Source organism: Marmota flaviventris, chromosome 11 (genome assembly GCF_047511675.1).
Source record: "Marmota flaviventris isolate mMarFla1 chromosome 11, mMarFla1.hap1, whole genome shotgun sequence".
In the NCBI taxonomy this organism is placed as follows: Eukaryota; Metazoa; Chordata; class Mammalia; order Rodentia; family Sciuridae; genus Marmota; species Marmota flaviventris.
Window position 1 is genome coordinate 3,301,978 of NC_092508.1, and position 22,588 is coordinate 3,324,565.

Consider the following 22,588-nt stretch of genomic DNA (forward strand, 5'->3'; position numbering starts at 1 on the left):
GACTGATGGATTAGCACAATGTCCTCAAGTTTCTCCTGTGTTCTAGCCTATGACAGGATATCCCTAAGGCCGGGTGTGTCCATTGTGTGCTCATCGTACTCTGTCCATCTGTTGACGGGCAGTTAGGTCATTTCCACCTCTTGGATACTACAAATAACACCACGGTGGACACGCATGTGCAAGCTGCTCTTTGAGATTCAGTTCCTTTGGGTAATACTCATAAGTGGAAATGGCTGGACCATATTTTTAGTTTTTAAGGAACTTGCCAACATTTTGCATAGCAGCCTCACCATGTTGCATTCTTGCCAACTACGCCAGACTTCTGGCTTCTCCCCGTCTCATGGAGATATATTTTATGTTTTCTTCTTTTGATGGTGGCCATCTTAATGGGAGTAATATCTCCATGTGGCTTTGATCTGCCTTTCCTGATGACTGATGTGTGGAACATCTTTTCATACACTTGTTATCTATCTGCAAGTCTTACCCATTTACAAACTCTAGTTGTTACTCCTGTTGTTTTGAGTTCTTTATATATTCTGGATATTAAGCCCTTAGTAGATATATGGCTTGCAGATATTTTCTCTCCTGCTCTACATTGTGTTTTCAGTCTGTTGATTCTTTACTGGGCAGAAGATTTTCAGTTTGATATAGTCCCACTTTCCATTTTCTGCTTTGTTGAACTGCTTTTGGTATTATGTCCAAGAACTGGTGGCCAACCCAGTGTCATGAAGACACCCCCATGTGTCCTTCTAGGAGTAGTGTAGTCTCATTTGGGCCTTTCATCCATTTTGAGTTTACTTTTGTGTGTGGTGTGAGGCAAGAGTCCAGCTTCATTCTTGTGGGTGTGGACACTCACTCCTCACGGCCCTGTTGGTTGAAGAGACTGTCCCTTTCTCCTGCATCACCTTTGTGCTCCATCAAAGACCCTTTGACCCTTTGGGGGAGTTTCTGTTTCTGGGCTTCTATTCTGTTCCATTGGTCTTTATTCCAGTGTCATATTATTTAGATCCCTTGAGCTTTGTAGTATGTTTTGAAATCAGGAAGGGTGAAGTCTCCGTCTTCGCTTCTCTCTCATTATTGCATTGGCTATTTGGGATCCTTTGCAATTCCCATTTTAGTATTTTTTACTGTTTCTGAAAGTTCCTTTGACATTTTGATAGGGATCATGCTGAGTCTGATTACCTTTGACTTTGCCTGGGGTTTTATGGACATTTCCACATCATTGTGACTGAACATGGGGATGCCATTTATTGATATGTTTTTAAATTTCTATCAGCACTGTTTTGTGGGTTTCAGGATACAATCTTTTGCCTCCTTGGTTAAATTGATTTCTATGTATTTTATTCCTTTTGATGCTGTCATTTTGTTTATTTTCTTTTTGTATATTTCGTTGTTAGTGTGTAGAAATGCAAATGATTTCTGTGCATTGGCTTTATATTCAGCAACTTTGCTGCATTCTATTACTAATTCTAACAATCTCTCTCTCTCTCTCTCTATCTGTATGTGCACGTGTTTTTGCAATCTTTAGTGTTTTCTGTATATAAGGTCATGTCATCTGTGAACAGAGATAATTTTACTTCTTCCTTTCCAATTTGGATGAATTTAATTTTATTTTCTTGTCCAGAGCAGGACTTTTCATATTATGTTAATAGAAGTTGTGAGAAAGGGTATAATTGCCTCTTTCCTGATTTTAGAAAGACTCCAGCTTTTCACCATTGGGTATGATGCTAGCTGTGGGTTTTCCCTACATGGACTTTATCATGCTAATGCAATTTCCTTTTATTTTGTTGAGGGTTTTGTTAAATTATTAAAGGTTGCTCAATTTTGTCAAATGCATTTCTGCATTAATTGAGATGATCATGTGATTTACGCCCTTAATTCTATCAATGTGATGTATCACCTTGATTTTTATATGTTGAACCATCCTTGCATTCCTGGAGTACAGCTTACTTTGTTATGATATATAATCCTTCTAACACATCCTTGAATTTGGTTTGCTAGTATTTGAGAATTTTTCATCAATATTCTTTTAGGGATGTGGGTCTGTAATTTTCTTTTCTTGTAGTATCTTTGCTTTATTTTGTTTTCAGGGTAATGCTGGCTTCATAAAATAAGTTTGGAAGTATTCATTCCTCTTTAATTTTTTTGGAGGAGTTTGAGAGGGTTGGTGTTAATATTTCTTTAAAGGTTTGGTTGAATTCTCCAGTGAAGCCTTTTACTCTTGGGCTTTTCTTTGTAGGAGGCTTTTGATAACTGATTCAAACTCCACCATAGTTATAAGTCAGTTCAGATTGTTTTTTTTTTAAGAGAGAGAGAGAGAGAGAGAGAGAGAGAGAGAGAGAGAGAATTTTTTTTTAATATTTATTTTTTAGTTTTTGGCGGACACAACATCTTTGTTTGTATGTGGTGCTGAGAATCGAACCCAGGCCACACGCATGCCAGGCGAGCCACATCCCCAGCCCCAGATTGTTAAACAAGTTTTTCATGATTCAGTTTGATGGAGAGTGTATTTCTGGAAATGATTTCATTTTTCTAGGTTACCCATCTTGTGGGTGCATTTCTGTCCTCGCTTCTTCCAGTTACCATTGAGTCTTGCTCATCTTACAACTTCTCAACAGTGGGAATGCTGTGCCAGCCATTTCCCAGGCCTGATTTACTCTAATCCCTCAGCCTGCTCAGGAATAGTCACAGCATCTTCCAGATGGGGATGTGAAACAAGGATGCAGGCATTTGGGATTTGGGGATACCACAATTTTAAAAGTTGCAATTGAAAATCCAACAGGTATTTGAAAACCAGAGAGAAAGAATTCAGCATCAGCATTCACATTGATGCTGAGTGTCTTTATATATTGTAATTCACTACAAGACCTTCTTTAAACCTTCATTCTGTAACAGTGAAATATAAATTGTGATGGTAACCAAATCTCCTTAGAGTAAATGCATTTCAGTTTCTTCAACCAAATGGAACTTCTTATGTAACTATGATCTACCTCATATCATTTGCAGTATCAGTGTGCCCAGTATGAGCAAAAAGTGCTCAGTAATGAGAGTTTTAATGGACGCATGATGCTGATGATGAGATTGGCTCTGGCCTCTCCCCTGGGACTCTTTGGAGAAACTATGGCCATCTTTAGATTCCAGCCCCCTGGCTTGGTCACTGGGAGGTGGTGAGCTCTGCCATCAAGGGACATGGGTCCACACTTGCAGTTAATGGAGTCCAAGAGAATCAGCATGGCCCAGGTGCAGTAGATGCCTGGGCGGATGGGGAGGACTTCAGTTGGTGCTTCACAGAAGCAAGAACTCAGAAAGACCACACTCAGTCATGAAGAGACCACTGCTCCCAAGCTGTGCACCTGGTTGCCTGGGATGTGAATAATTACTGTTGAAAAAGATGTTTTAGAGCACGTGTTTGGTCAATTCTGAGTTTAGTGAGTGTAGATTTCTTTATGTTGTTTCTTATTTCTCAGGGCTGCTGTGTGTTCAGTGTATTGTTTCCGGCAGGCTTGGGATCCAGGGCGTTCCAATCTCTGTTGCTATGGACCCCCTGCCTTTCCCCCTAGAACATTTCATGGATTGAGGTTCCATGGCATCTCCTTTTGGAAATGCTGAAAGAACCTGCCTTGGAAGAGAATGGTTCTTACTACTCTTCTGCATCAGGCATTTAGTAAGCAGGTGGCTGTATACTCCTCACAGGAGAGGTGTTAGCCTCGTTCCCGAGTTACAGATAAGATGGAAGATTAGAGCAATTAAGTGACCTTTCCAAGGAAGAGTGTGGTAGATCCAACGTCCAGATTTATCTGATTCCAGGCACCTGTCTTCCCCATACCGCTGGGTCCTTTTCTGAATCCTAAAAACCAAAATGGAGGCTTTTAAACTAGATTGACAGCTGACATGTAATCATGGAGTTGCCATGGAGAAAAAAAGAACCATTTTTTTTCTTATCTCCATCTCATTAATCTTCAGATGCCATTTACCAGGTGGCTAATTAGTTGTGTGACTTTGGTCATTTAGGCTCTGAACCCCAGTTCTTCACTGTAAGCATGGGGGTAGGCAGCTACATAGAAGGATCATGCAAAGATAATGAGGTCAATTAGGACAAGTTGGCATGTGGTAGCTGAACGACTTTGATAACATTAAAAACAGTGGCTTGATGACATTCCAGACTGTGGGTGTTGCCAATGCCCTTCTCCCTCAGCACTGTCATCTCAACTCCTGACCAGAGAAGCCCTGACCAGTCTGGCAAGAAGAGTCTCTGTCATGCAGGCTGCAGGCAGGATCAACTACACAGCTTCTGGGACCAGTGCCCAGTGGGAAGGAGAGTCTCCTCTGAAAGTCCTTAAGAATTTCAAGACAGACACAGCCAAGTGTTAGGCCAGGTCCTGGGGCCTCTGAGCATAGGGTCCTGCTGTAGCTGAGCCTAGACAGGAGAAACCAGAGCCTTGAGCTGAGAGGAGGAGAAAAGACGTGCTGACCTGGCCGGGGCACTTCAGCCTTGGCAGAAAGAGCAGGGCAGCTCTCTGGAGGGGACTGAGGAAATCTCAGCCACCTGGATGTTCTCTGGATTGGGGAGAGGAGGGTGAGGGGACCGATGCGAGGCCTCGAGGTAGGCAGGGAAGATGTTGGCAGGGGGGTCTGATGACACGGCTCCCGAGGCCACATGATCCTGAACATGGCTGCCTGGGAGTCACAGAGCAGCCACCAGCTGGTGCGCGGTGTAGGAGACTGTGGCAAGCAGCTGGCCCTCGGGTCTGGCTCTGCAGCCTGGTTAATTGAACCTCCCTGGCTTGTTCCACTGTGAGGTTGCTGTTGGCATCCAGCGGGGCAAGTGTTGAATAGCCTCAGGGAGAGGGCAAGGTTTGAAATCATGCCGTGCCATGGTTGGCCTTGCTCATGCTCTGACTTGGTCAAAGCCCCTTCTCTCCATGAGCTGAAGCTTTCCTCAGTGACTCCTTTATACATGATTTATAAGCAGAAGCTGGCTGTCACACCCTGCCACCTTTCTGCGAGGACCTGTGCTCCTGACCAGGTAGGAGCCTTTTCTTCCCACCATTTGCTCAGGAATATGCTATTTCCAAATTGCTGCCTGCCTCGGTTTGGGAGGAAGAAGGCATACTTCTTTACACAGTCAAAATAATGTAATCACTAGGTTCAAAGACGCCCATTCACATGTTTAAATAAAACTGCTTTTCACAATGGGAATACATCTTGGTTCATTTGTTATTAATGAGTATAAAGAGGATGCTTTCAACTTGTGGTGAAACCACTGTCAGCGTCCATCAGAAAATGTGGCCGTGCTCCTCACACTCTGTAAGAACGTCCAGCCAGGAAGTCAGCAGCTCATTACAAGGGGATCCATGACCCGTCTGCAAAAGGTCTCCTGGGACAGAGCTCCATCTGGCTACCTCAACACGCACTGCCCTCTCTGCCTCCCTCCTCTCTTAAGGCTTCCAAGACAGAGATGCCAAAGCATCCAGCCGGGCTCTGGGTCCCTCCCTGTGTGTGTCTGCAGCTGTATGTTCCTGAGCCATGAGGTGCATGACTGTGTATCTGTTTTTGTCCATCCGTCCATCCAGCCATCTACTCACCTACCTACCTATTTATCATCTGTCTATTCTTTGCTGGTTTAAAAAAATGGATCAGATACAAAGCCCCCTGGGAGGTCTAAAAGGACATAAAAAGTACCATATTTTGAGGAATTTTTAAGCATGACAATTAGAAAACCCAACCATTCTCTTCTGCCCTATTTTCTCTTTTAGGTTCAGACTTGGTGCTTAGACAAATCCACAATGAGGAAGCATCGGCATTTGCCCTTAGTGGCCATCCTTTGCCTCTTTCTCTCAGGCTTTTCCGTGACCTATGCCCAACAGCAACAAGCAGGTAAGGTGCAGAAGTGCCCTTCACTTTATAAAAAGGAGTATCCTGTTCGGATTTTAGATCTTAGCCATCACAAGCTCCATATAGAGCTTAGGCCTGTTTTTAGACCAGCCATTTGTCGTAGGAGGTGGATTCAGCTTACAGACCCCTTGGATGCTCTTCACCTTTTCCTAAAACTTGCTTTGATACCGTGGAGGTGGCTTGAAAGAGGCCTGCTCTTCCTGAGCGTGAGCGGGGGTTGGCATCTCAGAAGTCCCACCTCCGGGGGAGCTTCCCGTGAGCTTGCCCCTGGAGGGGACAGACACCGAGGGGGAAAGGCTGTCCCTGGGGGAGAGGTAGAGCCCTCTCGTTATCTCTGGGCACAGAGGGAATTTTCCTCTAGCATCACGGGATCTTTACACATCTGTTTTCTAGAGCCATTTTCTTATAAGGTCCATCCTAGAGATCCTATTCGGAGTTTGCTTTAGAGTTTTAGAAAAGTGAGAAAACCTTCTTGCATTGCCAGTTGTGAGGCACTGACTGGGTCCCTCTCCTTTGCCTGGAGAGCAGGCCTCTGACGGGGCCTCTCCCCCGGGGCCAGGCTGCTCTAGATGCGCAGGTGAGTGCCCCCTCCATGGAAGGGGATGTGGGCTGGGGCCTCTGGTCAGCCCGAGGTAAGCAGAGTCCAGGAGCCTGCCTGGTGTGTGGGCCTGTCTCTGGGCCACTGACGGCCAGCTGCCCCGAGTCCCTACACTCGAGGAAGAACCAGATCCCCCTGTGAACAAGATCAGTGCCCTTCTGTGTCTGTGAAGCCCTTTACACAGTGACTAGTTAGAGAAGCTTTCTCCCTGCTCAGAAATCTGAGAAAAATGAGCCTTTTCCCTCTCTACACTTACACAGTTCTTTGCTACTTAAAAAAGATGTACTTGTTAATTTTTTTGCAAATTACCCACAACATTAGGGGTTAGTTCAGGTAAAACAGTGTAGTAGTCACATCACCTCCTTGTCAAGGCCCAATTTTATGCCCCAGATGGAGGAATGAGCCTCTAAGGCCACAGCTGGTCACCCATGGTAAGAGGTCCCTTTGGTCTGGTCAAGAGGGTCTTGGGGGTCAAACTGTGGTGAAGCTCATGCTTGAGTTCAAAGACACCTAGGAGGTTTCTCCCACTCTGGAGCAAGCTGCTGGCCCTGAATGTGGTCACTCAGTGTGGAACTTGGGCTGTGACCGGGTACCACAGCTGTTGATTCCATGGGGCTGGGGCCCTGCTCCCCAGGTAAGTCCACCTGCCTGAATTGCATCAAGTGTGAGTCATTCAGTAACAGCATAGCATCAGCTGGACTGTTTAGGAAGTTTTGCACTGATAGGAAGTGATTTAATTGCTTGAACAGTAGAAAAATCTAAACCAATGTCTTTTTTTAAAGATGTCAAAAATGGTGCCGCTGCTGATATAATATTTCTAGTGGATTCCTCTTGGAGCATTGGAAAGGAACATTTCCAACTTGTTCGAGAGTTTCTATATGATGTTATAGAATCTTTAGCTGTGGGAGAGAATGATTTCCATTTTGCTCTGGTCCAGTTCAACGGAAACCCTCATACCGAGTTCCTGTTAAACACATACCGCACTAAACAAGAAGTGCTTTCCCATATTTCCAACATGTCTTATTCTGGGGGAAGCAATCAGACTGGAAAAGGATTAGAATACGTAATTCAAAACCACCTCTCTGAGGCTGCTGGAAGCCGGGCTGGTGACGGAGTCCCCCAGGTTATTGTAGTGGTGACCAATGGACACTCAGAGGACGGCCTTGTTCTACCCTCAGCGGAACTTAAGTCTGCTGATGTTAACGTGTTTGCAATTGGAGTTGAGGATGCAGATGAAGGAGCGTTAAAAGAAATAGCAAGTGAACCAGTCAATATGCATGTTTTCAACCTAGAGAACTTTACCTCACTTCATGACATAGTAGGAAACTTAGTGGCCTGTGTGCATTCATCCGTGCGTCCAGAAAGGGCTGGGGACACGGAAACCTTTAAAGACGTCACAGGTAATGGCAACATCGCCAAGCTGCTCCTGCCCTGCGTCCTTTGCAGCTGAGCTTGGCAAACCGCTGGCCTTAAAGCAACGCCCTGGCTAAGAGTCGGTGGGGAGTAGGAGAGATGACTGTTCATGGGCTTAAAAACAAAGGTTTGGGTACCTTCTGGAGCCGCTTTCTCAAACACGGCACTTGGCCACATCCAGAGGAGGCCTTTGTTTCTGAAACAGCTGATATTTTAGCTAAAAGCCGATTTCCAATAGATCACAAAAGAGACCTCAGATTCCTTAGAAAAGCGTCTGGTGAATAGCACCCCCAAAACTGCTCTGGGCACAGAGACCTGTGTCCCCAGAGGCAGCTCCATGCCAGGAGGGGCATGAACAGAGAGGGAAAGAACGTCCACCTTCTGGTCCAGTGGAGAGCAGAGAGCTCCTCTGTTCTGCCCTTTTTCTGAATTCATTTCAGAGAATTGATAGAATCTGAGTGGGAAGAACCCTAGATGTGACTGAGTATGGATCTGTTTGGAAGAAATCGAGTCCTAAAGGGCAGGGGGCATGCTGGGGAAGTCCACCCGGGGCAGCCTCGGGCTCTGGCCCTGCCTGGAGGGCGTATGTGTCCACCATGCCGTACCTGTGGCCAGGCCCAGAGAGGCTCTTTGGGTTCTAATGGCCCTCATCGGCCATCCTGGAAGAATCCATAATGCATGGATATCACCTTGCTGTGCTATTCACAGTGACGTGGCAGAGCTAATTGCCATCAGGTTGTTGAGCCCATTAACTGTCCTTCTAGTGCTAAGTGCACTGAAGAAGGAATTTGATAAGTGAAATTCCAGAAGGTACCACAGCAGCCCTGACGAGTGCGTGGGACTAGGTGTCCGCAGTGGGGACAGCAGGGTGGAGGGACGCCCTGCGTTAGAGCAGAGTCCAGAGTCCATGTGGCCCTTTGACAGCCGAGAGCTGAGCATTCTGGGTAGAGCAGATGGGGAGTTAGGGGGGGAAGGAGGGAGACATGCAGCCTCCACACGGAGGGCAGGGAAGAGGAGGGGGCTGTGTCCTAACATTCTGAAGTGGACAGCGAGTGCCAGCAGGGCCGGTGTGGATCACCCCCTTGAAGGAGAGGGTGCAGAGGGTGGCCTTGGGCTTGGGTGCTGGGAGGGCTCAGGGGTGAGATGGGCCCACACGATGCTCAGGAAACAGCTGCGGACTTGAAGTGTGGCGGAGTTGCCGTCAGAATTGCCCATTAATTATCCATGCTAACGGGGTCCACACTGAGGTCCTCAGTGTGGACCCCGTTAGCATGGACCCCTCGGCGGGGTACCTGACTTGCTGCAGATGTCGCAGGCCCTCTCAGAATCAAAGGGGTTCCCAGATTTGGAGCTGGCAAAGAGGGCAAGGCAGAGAGGAGAGGAGAACACTCTCTGGGGGAGGCAGCGCAGGGATGGCTTCAGCCGGCATGGCGTCCTGGAGAGCAGGAGCAGCCAGCAGGAGTGCGGAGAGCCACCTGTCAACAGGAGATGCCACCTGTAGAGAGGGGACTTCTGGGGCAGACAGTGGGACTGGTGGGGTTTCAGGTGATGCGCACAGTGTGGCCACACATGCAGAGACGCATAGACAAGCCCACTGGAGAGAGGAGGCTGAGAGACTGGGGCTCAGCGGGGTCACCCACATGGACTTCAGAGTCTCTGGAGATGACCTGAGAGCAGAGTGGACCCTGGTGGAGCCTGGTGGATCCGCGGTCATTTAGGAAGATGGGGAAACTCTTGAGTGTGCCTCGCTACAGAGCGAGGGGAGCATTCTCGAATGAAGAAGGAATGAAGGGACAGCGGGGAGCAGGTCGGCACAGCACAGAGGAGGTGGCTGGAGGGAGGGAGACCAAGGGGCAGATTCCTGCTCAGCCTTGGAAAGTGGTCACCGCAGGAGGGCTGCAGAGACAGGGCCGGGGAGGTGACCAGGGGCAAAGTCAGTCTCCTGTCCACCAGGGTAGTGGAAGCAGCAGGAAAAAGAGAGATGAGGCTTTAAGGCACACATCATACCCCTGGGGGCCCTGGGGGCCACGGAGGGACTCAGGGAAGGGCAGATGGAGCAGAAGGAACCTGGAGAAACGCAGCGCTCTCTTTACTGTGGTCAGAATCACCGGGCAGCTCTAGGGAAACATCCCAGGCATGGCTTTTCATAGCAGACTGGGAGAGGGATGGCTAGGTGAACAAGCAGGAGGGCTTGGGTGACCGGGGGCTTCAGAACCAGCCAGCCCTCACCAACCCCGAGGTGTTTCTGAAGGCTCTTCTCAAACGGCCTTCCCTGTGGTCCCCAGATTTGGACTTGGTAGGGGTGGAAGAGGAGCTCCCTTGCGGTGGGTCTGCTTCCCAGGAGAAGGGATAAGAGAGTTGGAAAGTGTTCCCTGCCTCCGCCCTGGTGGTGATACCAACAGTGGTCCTGCTAGGTGGCAGGAAAAGAAGGTGGTGTCCTCAAGACAACCCCAGGCTGAACATTGGATTCCAGGGGAATGGCCAGGGCACCTTGAACGACCTTCTCTGCCGCAGCAGTCAATATACACTCACCCATCGCCGTTAGGCGTACAGGGTCGCAGCAGCCCTGTCAAGGGTAGGGAAGGGATCAATGGAGAAAGGGGCATTTTTTAAACTGATGCTTCGGCAAACTCACGAGAAGGAGTAGCTGAGTTTGGCGGCATGTGTAGCTGTTCTGTAGATGGGCAAAACTGAGGTCACCACAGCAGAGGCCGAGTGAGCCCCTAACACGGTGCGTTTCCACACAGAAGAGAAAACCTTTGTTTTTACGCCAAGCAAGCATCTCTGTCGTCTAGTGTCTTAGCCCCTAGCAGCCCCGGTGGACTCTGGATCTGTTTATGTCGTCTTTTCTAATTAACTGCACTCTGCCACGCCTCTGGCATCACGCCCACCGCATGCTCCACAGCAAAAAGTAAAATTAGAGACCTACAGAGTGGGACGTCTCCGCTTACCGCTCTGGTAAAAGGCCCGAGGAGGGCTGTCTAGGGCCTGCTAGCAAGCGAGGGCTTTTTCCTCATTTCTGGTCTATTTGGGAACTTTTCCTACTACAGTATTCCTGATCATGAAATAAGAACATTTTATACGTCAAATGTTAATGGTTGCCACTTTCTAGGTGAATTCTACTCAGTTAATCGATCTTTAATGGTTGTGTTTTAAAAAATCCCTTCACCAACCTTTTTAGAGCCCGACTAAAACAAAAGCTGAAGGCAGCAGTGAGGATTTCAGCATAAATTTCTTTTTTTCTGCAAAATATGAATATTTCAAAACTTCATGAAACTGAGCTACAATTTCATGTTTGCTTTATAGGAAATAAAAATGTGGCTTTTTTCTTAGAAAGGGGAGCATCACATGAGCTAAGAGAGGCACTCTGCCTGCAACACAGTGCTCAGGAAAACTGTGTCTCCAGTTGGGCAGAAGGAGCCAGGGATTTTTCCTTGGAGATTGTGAAACTTTTCCAGAGAAAATGCCATCAAGGGTGGGGATCCATGAGCCATAAAGACGAAAAACCAGACATGCTCGAATTTTCAAATTATCGATAGGTCTGACTTCTCCTGGAGTTACTGTTGGTTGTTGGTATACCTTACTCTCCGTAAGTGCCCAGGGCTCCTGGGTCTGCCTAGGCTTTGGCTCTCCAGATAACAAAGCATGCTCTGTGTGTCCCATTACCATGTGTGTAAGAGTATGGGGTTTTATTCAGTGATGACAAATTATCCAACGTTTTTATGACCTGCTTTTGCAGATGTTCAGTCTCTTAGGAGAGAAATTTTCACTTACTTTCCCCCAGGGATCATTTCTCTTATTAAATTATTATGAATGGCAACCCAACTAAGTAATAAATGAAGAAGGAATAGTGTCATGCTGTGACTTAGGTGTCATTTTTTTTTTTTTTAATTTGCCATACTGAACACAGGTATCTTTCTTTCAAATGCCACCATTTGCTGTGTAAGTGGCAATTCTTTTGGTGTCCTGCAGGGCCATGGGTTTCAACCTGGAAACGTTGAGGAAGTTTGTGAGGTGATGTGCAGAGCATCTGCCTTTTGCAACCACCCAGCCATTTCTGTGGCCCGCTAGGTGGTTCATACTCCCTGGCTCTGCCCCTGCCCAGGGACCTTCAGGAAGCTTATGCTCAAAGGCCCAGTCTTATTTGATGATTTTGTACAACAATTATGGAAAGCACGAGATCTTTATACATAGCAAAACAGCTCTCCTCTCTTTATATCTTAGGAGTATTTCCAAGTTACCACAGTCACCTGTGCAGAGAATAAACTTGCAGGGTGCTATCAGGCCCTCGAGAATGTAGGGAAGAGGAGCAGTTCCAGGTTGAGCACTTCTGCTTTGGTATAGCCCATGGGCAAGCTTGGGTAGAGCATCGTTTCTTTAGAGCAGAACACTTCAGTTTTATGAGACAGGATTTGTATCCTTTTCCACAGTGAGGACAAAAACAATTCCACTGCACAAGGAAAAAAAAAATTAAATGTACAGTGTTCATTGGCATTAAAATGATCAGAACAAATGGTCTTCTATATAATATTACAATTATATCCCTAATATAGCTTTCTAGAACTCCAGAATGTAAACATTTATGCACACATAAAGTCTCTTCCAAGTTATAGAAAACATTTGCTAGAACAATTTTGCTTTTCCTCTGGTTTAAAGCAGCCTGATTATGTGTTTTAAATGAGATCTTGCAGTATTCAGCTCTGATTTGAAGGCGTATTGGTAGCCAGTTTTTGCTCAGTGCTTCTGTGTAACCCCCATTCTCCATAGCAGAATGGAAGGCTCATGGCCACCATGGTGGGGAGAGGAGGAGGTCTTGGTCAGTCCTTTTTACATCCTTTAAATGATTCCAGAGCTAATTCTGAGTAAGGGTTAGCAGATGCTTGTGGTCCTGCTAGAAATCAGTTTAGGATGTCATAAAAATAAGGTTGGATAATTATGTCATGACTGGTTTCATATCACTCTGCTTAACATTATTCTGCATTATATGACTGAATACAGAGGCAATGGCAAGAATAAATGAGTAAAAATCCAGCCCAATTCCAGGTCTGCATTTGAGTTTCATACAGATAAATGGCTTCAGGGCAAGAAAATCAAGCCCCCAATCTATCAGAGTATTTTAAAATTAAAACTCTAAAAGCAGTTTGAATTCTGACCCACAAGGTTGCAGGTGCTCCACCATTTTGGTTTTAAGGGAAGAATGACCAATAGTTATTCAAGGAATCACTTAACATTCCAGAAGGTTGATTGACAAAATTGTGAAACTGGGATTCTGTTTACGGCTGTGGATTTGCATAAAAATCCTTATCCCTGGAGGAGGCAGGAGAAATAACCAAAAATGAGAAGTCAGCTTTGGATTTGTGACTCAACTCATTAATTTTCTCCTGCAGGGATGGCAATCACAATCCCATGCTATTACATTTCCCTCCAAATTTAGTAGAAATTTCCAGAATATATAAATGAGATCTCTTCCTCCAAAAAGTACATATGATGTTTTGAAATTTAATTACAAAGATGTCACAAATGAGAATTTGAGCCTGTTCTACACTACTAGTTCCAAGAAGTTGCCTCTTATCCATTCAGAATGCAGAACTCAATGAGAATTTCACGTTCCTTAATTGACATGTGGTTTGTTTGTCCGTATTTCGTGTTTCTTATTGGTTTCCAAAGAAACATGTGAGAACACTGAATGATGCATGTGTCACTTGTTCTAACGCTTTCACGTTTTTTGCATTTCTTTCTTTTAAAGCACAAGACTCTGCTGACATTATTTTCCTTATTGATGGATCAAACAACACCGGAAGTGTCCATTTCGCAGTCATTCGAGACTTCCTTATAAATCTCCTTGAGAAACTCTCAATTGGACCCCAGCAGATCCGAGTGGGGGTGGTCCAGTATAGCGATGAGCCCAGAACCATGTTCTCCTTGGACACCTACTCCTCCAAGGCTCAGGTTCTGGACGCAGTGAAGGCCCTCGCGTTCGCGGGTGGGGAGCTGGCCAACATTGGCCAGGCCCTTGACTTCCTGGTGGAGAGCCACTTCACCAGGGCAGGGGGCAGCCGAGTGGAGGAAGGGGTCCCTCAGGTGCTGGTTCTCATAAGTGCCGGGCCCTCTAGTGACGAGATTGGTGACGGGGTGGTAGCACTGAAGCAGGCTAGCGTGTTCTCGTTCGGCCTCGGAGCCCAGGCCGCCTCCAGGGCAGAGCTGCAGCACATAGCTACCGATGACAACTTGGTGTTTACTGTCCCGGAATTCCGTAGCTTTGGGGATCTCCAGGAGCAATTACTGCCCTACATTGTTGGTGTGGCCCAAAGGCACATAGTGCTGCAACCGCCAACCATTGTCACACAAGGTACGTATGCTCTTCTGGCCCTCTGTGCGGGGTGGGAGGTGTTGTGTGTCGGTTTGATAGAAGTAAGGTGGGCACCAGTGACTCCCCAGAGGAGAGCAGTAAGTACCCACGTCCTGTCCTGCCCCGAGGAGCTGGCTCCCGCAGGGAGGGTCACCACTGCTGCAGCGTTGGGGAAGCTGACCCTCCACAGTGAGTGGGGAGGTCTTCCTAGAGTGGGAGCCACTGCGAGGGTGCTTGGAGAGCTTGGAGCTCATTGTACCCTCTATTCTCCACCTGGTCATCCTGAAATTGGATCTGAGGTTTCACCGTACTCTGAGAAAGCTTCTCCAGGTAGAGGCATTGACCCCTAAGTCAGCGTTAGAAGTGTGTGCATAGGCAGTCTTTTTCCACAAAGTGACAAAGGAGCACCATGTCCCGGAAGTCCTCCTGTACCAGGGCATTGAGAAGCGCACTTACGAAGGTAAGGGTCAGCACAGTGTCCACTCTGTGGAGTGTTTCTCAGACATTTTCCCCTGTGCTTATCAAGATTGTGATATGTACTCAAATGGAAGGCATTTGGCAAGACAGCCACCTGGAGTCATTTTAAACGAAATCCAAGTCATTTAAGAAATGTACATTCAGTCACCATGGGAGATACCTCAGAGGCGCAGATTTCCCTGCGTCAGCCCCTTTTTAGACATATCTACTTCGTGACCTTGGCCAGGCCAACCGGATGCCATTCAGCAAACTGGGGCACGCTGGCCCCCAGTGCCTTCTGGAAACCCCCAGTCCCTTTCCAGCATCACCCACACACTGGGAGGCTCTCATAAGAAGAGTCTTTGTTTTATCCAAAGACCTGCCCTCATTTCCCTGTAGTGCCTCAGCAGAGGACAGGCTAAGGGAGAGTGGGCTTGGGTGGCCGTCCCAGTCAGTGACGGAGACGCTCCTGTGTGGGGCGACACGTCTCCACAGCTCTCATTGGCTGACTAAGTGAAGGCACAGGTCTGAGGCTGCAAGATAACCGTTGTGATAAAACCCTGCTTACCTGTGTCGCTGGGGCACGAGGTGGGTTTTCCTTGGGAAAGGAGTGGCTACTGGGGCGCAGGAAGGAAAGGAGGCCAGGAGGGGAGGGCGTGCGGGTGGAAGCACCAGGCAGCGTGACCCTGCCACAGAGGAGCGTGGCCCCTTCCCAGGACCTCCCACGAGCCGCGTGCCTGGAGATGGAAGCCACTGGCTGGGGGAGAGCCGCGGCCTCATTGTGGGCACCCCAAGGGTGGGGTGAGTGCCAGGCAGTCGGGGATGACACATATCTGGGTTCAGAGGAGAAGCCTGAGAGGGAGGAGGCTTTGGGGTGGGCGTGGCTGCAGAAGGAAGGCCTGGGGACCAGCCGCCAATCACGACTGTACAGCTGGGTGACAGAGGGGCCTTGGGAGGCCTAGTCAGCCACCCGGGAGACACAGGGGTGTGGGTGACAGGTCAAGGAAGGGGTGTGTGCGTGGGGAGGGAGACGCTGACAGTGATCCAGAGGACCAGGATTAGCCATTGGACGGTTCCCGGTGGAGGGCAGTGTCCTGGGAGGTATTCTGGAGGTGTAGGCAGGGTCCTGGGAGCAATGGCAGTGTGGTGGTGGGGCGGGAGGAGACCCAGTGAGGATGGGGTGGGCTGCTAGGAGGTGGAGACGGGGTGCTGGGGGCCGAGGGGCTCCCTCCCCTTCAGTGGTGGTTGAGGTGACATCTCACAAGGCAGTAGCAGAGGACTGAGCAGAGAGTAGGGTCGGAGATGACCCTCTGGGGAATGGGAAGTGTTGGAAGGTGCAGACTGGCACCAGCTGCCCGTGTGCCTTCCGGGGCTCCAGGTGTGGAGTGCAAGCTTCCCTGTTGGGGGATTTTTCCAGGAGCGCCATCTTGCTTGGGTGATGCCTGGAGAAGAGAGGGGGACAGGGTGGAGTCTCTCTCAGGGAGATGGGAAAATGTGGATCAGAGAGCCCGCAGAGATGGGCGCAGGGGAGAGGTGTGAGTTAGAAAGGGCTGGATGATAGGGTGAGCGTCAGAGATCTGAGAGCTCGTACGGTAGGAGACGTGTGCAGCATTGGTGGGCTGGAAGGACGAAGGCTGGGCAGAGTGTGGGTGTGTGAGATTGCAGAGGTGGTGTGATCTATGGTGACCACAGGCCAGCTGTGGCCCTAGAAGCAGTGCTGTGTGGACAGGAGGACACACTGTATTGGAAGTACTGAGGTATTCAGGTGACTGGTGTCTCCGAGTCACTGAGGATGTAAGGGTAGCACGGACAGGAAGGCAGCTGGAGGAAGGGTGGTCTGGTAGGATGCTTCAGGAGGGCTGTTGGACACAGTAACCTGGAAGAGTGAGGACACCCCAACTCCTGGGCTCTTGGGGTACAGGGGAGGAGGCCTCCTGGGGGTGTCGGGCTCAGTCTTGGAGATGAGGGCGAACAGTATCCAACAGCATAGCTGACTGATTAACAGGACCTTCAAGTGCACCTCCCTAGGAGGCAAGAGACCAGCAGAACCATGCAATAGAGAAAGGACGGCTCTGATGAGCTGGCATTTCAGGTCAGGCAGAAGGAGACACTGAGGCATCCATGACGTGGCTTCCAATGAGGCAGGCGTGAGAATCCATTCTATGATGGGGCTGGGGAAGTCCACGAACAGCCCTTTCATCTCACAGAAAAGCAAGCAAGCGGCCAACCTGGAGGAGCTACCTGATTCTGTGGGGGCTGGGGGCTAGTGGCAGAGCCATGAAACCCAGGCAGGAATGCAGCCGATCTTGGAGCCATTGGTATTTTTCTGTGTGGCTGGCTATGCAGAGGTCCAGGTGTTTGAGTTCCCAGGGCCTCAGACACAAGTCAAACCTAAGTGGCCTCTTGCTCAGGGGAGGGGACTTTTGGCACAGAATCAAGAGTCCCCGCGTGCATTTGAGTTCCCAAAGACAATTCCTAGCTCTCTGGGTTCCTTGTCTGCCACATCCGGACATCTGTCCTTCCCACAGGCCCGTTGGTGGGATGTATAGTGACACTGTGGAAGGAGGTGTTCAAATTTGTACCACACTTAAAATGAGGGTGAGACTTAACTCCCCCATTCTGCATGTTGTGTCACTGCTGTTACTTATGAAGAATAACAGTAACTGGGGCCACTTGCTGCAGGTGAGCCACTTCCCAGCTGATGGCTGTCATGAATACTTGTCCATTTATCTGCTGTATGTGATATACATGATCAATGCATGTGACAATAGATGTGGGGCATCCTATGTGGACTACGTACGTATGTGTGTGTCACCCACAGCACCCCCGATGGTACAAGGGCATGAGAACTCCACTAGATAGCTACCCTTCCAGGTTTATCTGCAAAGATATTTCAAACCAGAATCAGAGGAGCAGCTCAGGGTACTAGCAAGTTCTAACCTGAAGGAAAAAAAGCAGGCCCCGAATGGCTGCTCATGACCATGACCAGGTCAGTGAGGAGAGGTGAAATGTTGTCCCGCACATGCTGTTATGCCTGAGGGCAGCTGGGTAACTGCATAAGACATTGGTGCCCCAAGTGTCCCCCTTTTGGGGCCAATGAGGTGTGGCTGTCCTAAAACCATTCCTTAACATGTGCCAACCGTTCTGACTCTAGCCACCATGGTCCTGGCATCCAGTCCACACACCCAGGAATGAGCTGTGTTTAACACACGCATTACCTTCATCCCAAACCTTTCCTCCTCTGGGTGTCACAAAATCCACCTCCCATACAAGCTGTCTGATGGAAGGAGTGACAGGGGCCCTTTTGCAAACACCCCCCATCAGGTCCCACAATTGCACCCTTACCCATCTTGGACACCCACCAGGCTCTGGCGTGGTCCCTGAGGTCTAACAGAGTTCTTTGCCAGTGGAGCAGGTTGCATTCATTCTGAAACAGCAGCTGGGCCAGAGTTCACAGGCAGGGGTCACGTTGAGGTGTTTTGATTTGTGGTCGGTCTTTGAGTTACCATCGTCTTAAGATGTCACTCCAGACCTCTGCAACCCAGGTCTCGTAAGTGAAAACTTCTGTGGCACTTGCTGGCATTGATATTGATCTCCCTTTTTAGGTTTTATGATGTCAAGTCATTTTTTTTTTCCCTGAAAAAAGGAGTCCTGGAATAGAGAGCTAGAGAGATTGAAGATATTTATTTCCATAGAGCTTTCACACTTGGTTATGTGTGATTTTGAAATTGAGATTGTGATCCAGAGGGCTAGGGCTCTCTGAGCAGACGCAAGTTGTTTCTTCAAGCTCTGGCTTTATTCTGGCCAAATGAGATATTTGTGGCAGAAGACAACTGACTGTCCTTCCAGTGACAGCATGCTAAGCAGGTGGTTACTGAACCTAAATTTGTTTTTGTGCAATTATTTTGTAAAGTGATTAGGAGTAGCAGGGTGGGAGGGGAGCCAGCCTGCTACCCCGAAGGAAGCTAATGTAGCTAACGCGTGTGTGTTGACAAATTCCTCCTGAGGTGTTCCCTGATGTCACATTGGCCAGAGCCAATGGGGAGCGTCCTATGTAGGTGGAGGTGTTTGTAGAGAGTCGTTGTTAGGTGTGCTTGGTGAGGCTGTTCCACTCACCTCTCCATGTTGCTACCTACAGTCATCGAGGTCAACAAGAGGGACATAGTCTTCCTGTTGGATGGCTCTTCCAAGCTGGGCCTGGCCAACTTCAATGCCATCCGAGACTTCATTGCCAAGGTCCTCCAGAGGCTGGAAATCGGACAGGATCTCATCCAAGTGGCAGTGGCTCAGTATGCAGACACTGTGAGGCCCGAGTTTTACTTCAATAGCTACCCCACCAAAAGGGAAGTCGTTGCGGCCGTGAGGAGGATGAAGCCCCTGGACGGCCCAGCCCTGAACACGGGCTCTGCTCTGGACTTTGTTCGCAACAACCTGTTCATCAGCTCGGCCGGCTACCGGGCCACAGAGGGGGTTCCCAAGCTCCTGGTGCTGATCACAGGTGGTAAGTCCCTAGATGAGGTCAGCCAGCCCGCCCAGGAGCTGAAGAGGAGCAGCATCATGGCGTTCGCCATCGGGAACCAGGCTGCCGACCCAGCGGAGCTGGAAGAGATCGCCTTTGACTCCTCCCTGGTGTTCAAGCCCGCTGAGTTCCGGGTAACCTCTTTGCAGGGTGTGCTGCCAAGCCTGCTGGCGCCTCTGCGGACCCTCTCTGGAACCACTGAAGGTATGGTGGCCGCGCTCAGACGTGTCGCAGGGTAGCTGCAGGCAGAGCCCTTGAGAGAAAGGCGTTGTTGGTGTTTAGCTGAGAGACGCTTGTTCAATGGTGAAAACAACTGTAGCAAATGAGATTTATTTAGGCTTCCTTTTCCCCTGGGTTGAGGACGGTAGGGTTTACAGTGTTGAACAATCAGCTTGTGTAACCTCAACTTCAGGGCCGGGGCCACCTGTTTGTGTGGCTTCTGGCCAAGGCAGTCACGTCTCAGGTCTGGGGACTAGTGTCCTTCCCTTCCTACTGGTGACCAGCCTCCTGTCCCCCTCCACCAAGGGGGAGCCTGGGTCCTTCCTTTCCTGACCGACAGTGCTGACCCTAGGGGATGGCCTCACCTTTTCACCCTCTGTCCTCTCACTGCTCAGGACCCCCTCTGATGGGACAGCATGCTGAGTGGGTGGGTGTCAAGACCAAACCCCACGGGTCCTCGAATCTCCCAATTAACATGATCCTCAGTGCAATTGTTTCTAAAGACAACATAAAAGCCTTTGAGCCCATGGATCGGGCACATGCAGTCCTCTGATTTAATAAAGAGCAGATGAACATCTTGGAAGCCAGCTTTCCCACCTCCCAGCCTTTCCACTACAGGGGTGCTGGGTGCATGACCCCTGCTGCATGGGTGCCTGCTCCTCCTCCGGACTCTCCCGCTCCAGAAGTCCTAAACACCTCTCTCTTCTGTATTCCTAACACTCCTGATCCACTCTTTTATAGCCAACGTTCAGCTGGATGAACATGGAATGATATTAGTTCAATCATAGTGAGGCGTTGGGGGTAAATGGGAAAATATACATGTGAAGTCTGTTGGAGAAAAGCAATCATCTCTCAGTATCCACGAGGGCCGGGCAGATACCAAAATCCTCAGATGTCAAATGTGCCGTGTTTGCATATAATCTATGCAATACTCCCGGGTACTTTGTGTTCTCTCTAGATTACTTATAGCACTGAACATAATGTAAATGCTGTGTAAATACCTGTTCTACTTTATTGTTCAGGAAAGAGTGGCAAGAAAAACAATCCATACTTTGCTCAATACAGACATAATTTTTTCCAAATATTTTTGATCTGAGATTGGTTGAATCCACAGATGTGGGACTCACAGATTTGGTGGGTCTATGGTGCTCTCATTTAAGAATTTGGCTTTTAATTGATCATGTGTATAACTTCAGACAAGTATTTTCCTGGTTGCCCATGATCCTGTCGTTTTTTTTTTTGGAGGAACTACCTGGGGGATGTGGCTGGATTGCTGGTCCAGTGCCACTGGGACTCCCTGGCAGGAGAGGAGCTCAGTGGAGAATGACAAATCATGAGAAAGTCTTTGGTTGTTTGCTAGCCTTAGGAACCCACCTCCTCAGGTTAGGTGAGCTACTGCTCCTGAGCTTCCATGGGGAACTCCCTGTAGGAGCACAGAGGTGAGCCCCGAGGACCCAGGCCTGCACACATCAGATGAGACATGCAGCAGCCAGCCCCCTCGTAGAACTCATTTCCAGGGAAGAAACGTTCTGTTTCCAGGATTCTGATGACTTTGTGGTTGCAAACCTTCTACTCTGGCCCTGTGTCTGTGAGTCCACTTGGTTTTGTACACTTGGCTGTCAGTGTGCCTCACCAACTCCAGCCTCCGCTAGAGGGAAATACACAGCCACCTGCCGTCTTCTCTGAGAGGGCATGCTTCGCCACGCTGACGTCCTCTGTGTGCTAAACGTTGGCATGTGTGTACTCGGCAGACACACATGGGGAGCCTTCGTGTTGTGTATGTCTCACTTTGTTTTCTGTGCTTCACCGCAGTTCGCGTAAACAAAAGGGATCTCATCTTCCTTTTGGATGGATCGGTCAACGTTGGAAAAGCCAATTTCCCTTATGTGCGCGACTTTGTCATGAACCTAGTTAACAGCCTTGATGTTGGAAGTGACAATATTCGCGTGGGTGTAGTGCAATATAGTGACACTCCCGTGACCGAGTTCTCACTAGACACATACCAGACCAAGTCAGATCTGCTTGCTCACCTGAGGCAGCTGCAGCTCAAGGGGGGCTCGGGCCTGAACACGGGCTCGGCCCTGAGCTATGTGCATGCCAACCACTTCACCGAGTCTGGCGGCAGCAGGATCCGTGAACACGTGCCACAGCTCCTGCTCCTGCTCACGGCTGGGCCGTCTGACGACTCTTATTTGCAAGCTGCCAATGCCCTGGCGCGCGCAGGCGTCCTGACCTTTTGTGTGGGGGTCAGCCAGGCGAATAAGGCCCAGCTTGAGCACATTGCTTTTAACCCCAGCCTGGTGTACCTCATGGACGATTTCAGCTCCCTGCCAGCTTTGCCTCAGCAGCTGATCCAACCCCTTACCACATATGTTAGCGGAGGTGTGGAGGAAGTCCCCCTCGCACAACCAGGTAAACCCCCTCCCCACCGGCGCGGCCCTGCCCTCCTCACATGCCTCCCTGGCCGGGCAAGGTCATGGACAATCTGAACTCAGAGCATTGTGAGCTCCAGAAAGACACTGGCCCACTTTGGTTGAAATGTTTGGAATGGGGTTTAAGACACTGTACCAGCCAGTTTAGGAGGACAGTTAATGAAAGTTCTGTCCATGCCTTTCAGCCTGAATTCAGAAGCACCCCTCCAAAAGCCTAGGAAGATTCTGGAGTGAAAATCCAGGTGGCAGACTGGGAGGGAGGGTAGCAGGGAGGGAGGGGAGAGAGAAAAGAGAGAGACCCTACATGAGCATGGGGCATGCCTTGACATTTAAAAATTGAAATTGTTTTCTTTATATGGTATCTGTGCGTTCAGACTCTGCAAAAAGTCATCCATACACCTTGGCTCACTAGAAGGCTTCCCAGAGGAAATCTGCATCATTGTGTTTTATTGCAAATTGTCGTGGCAGTGAGACTGCACATGTTTGATCCACCAGCCTACTGACATCACAGAGCTGCGTGCAAGATTAAACCACTGGAAACCCAGTCTAAACAGAACCAAGGGCTGTTTGAACTGGACACAGTATTTATGTGATGTGGTGTAGCCTCCTGTGGGCTGTCATTCATGTTTCCCAAGGCCCAGTGATAGCGCTTGGAAAGCACTGGCAGAGACCTGACCCACCCAGGAACGACCAGCGCTATTTAGCTA

At 49.0% G+C, this 22,588-nt stretch overlaps 1 protein-coding gene across 1 annotated transcript in view; it reads left to right on the forward strand.

The window, feature by feature from the left end:
- The window catches only part of Col6a3 (collagen type VI alpha 3 chain), a 78,630-nt gene that overhangs the window by 10,688 nt on the left and 45,354 nt on the right, over positions 1–22,588 (forward strand). Inside the window, exons 2-6 of the mRNA XM_027951696.3 lie at positions 5,757–5,877; positions 7,276–7,893; positions 13,653–14,255; positions 18,850–19,434; positions 21,262–21,861. Of these exons, the coding sequence (XP_027807497.2) occupies positions 5,787–5,877; positions 7,276–7,893; positions 13,653–14,255; positions 18,850–19,434; positions 21,262–21,861 (2,497 nt within the window). The 5' untranslated portion in view covers positions 5,757–5,786. The remainder of the gene's footprint in view (positions 1–5,756; positions 5,878–7,275; positions 7,894–13,652; positions 14,256–18,849; positions 19,435–21,261; positions 21,862–22,588) is intronic.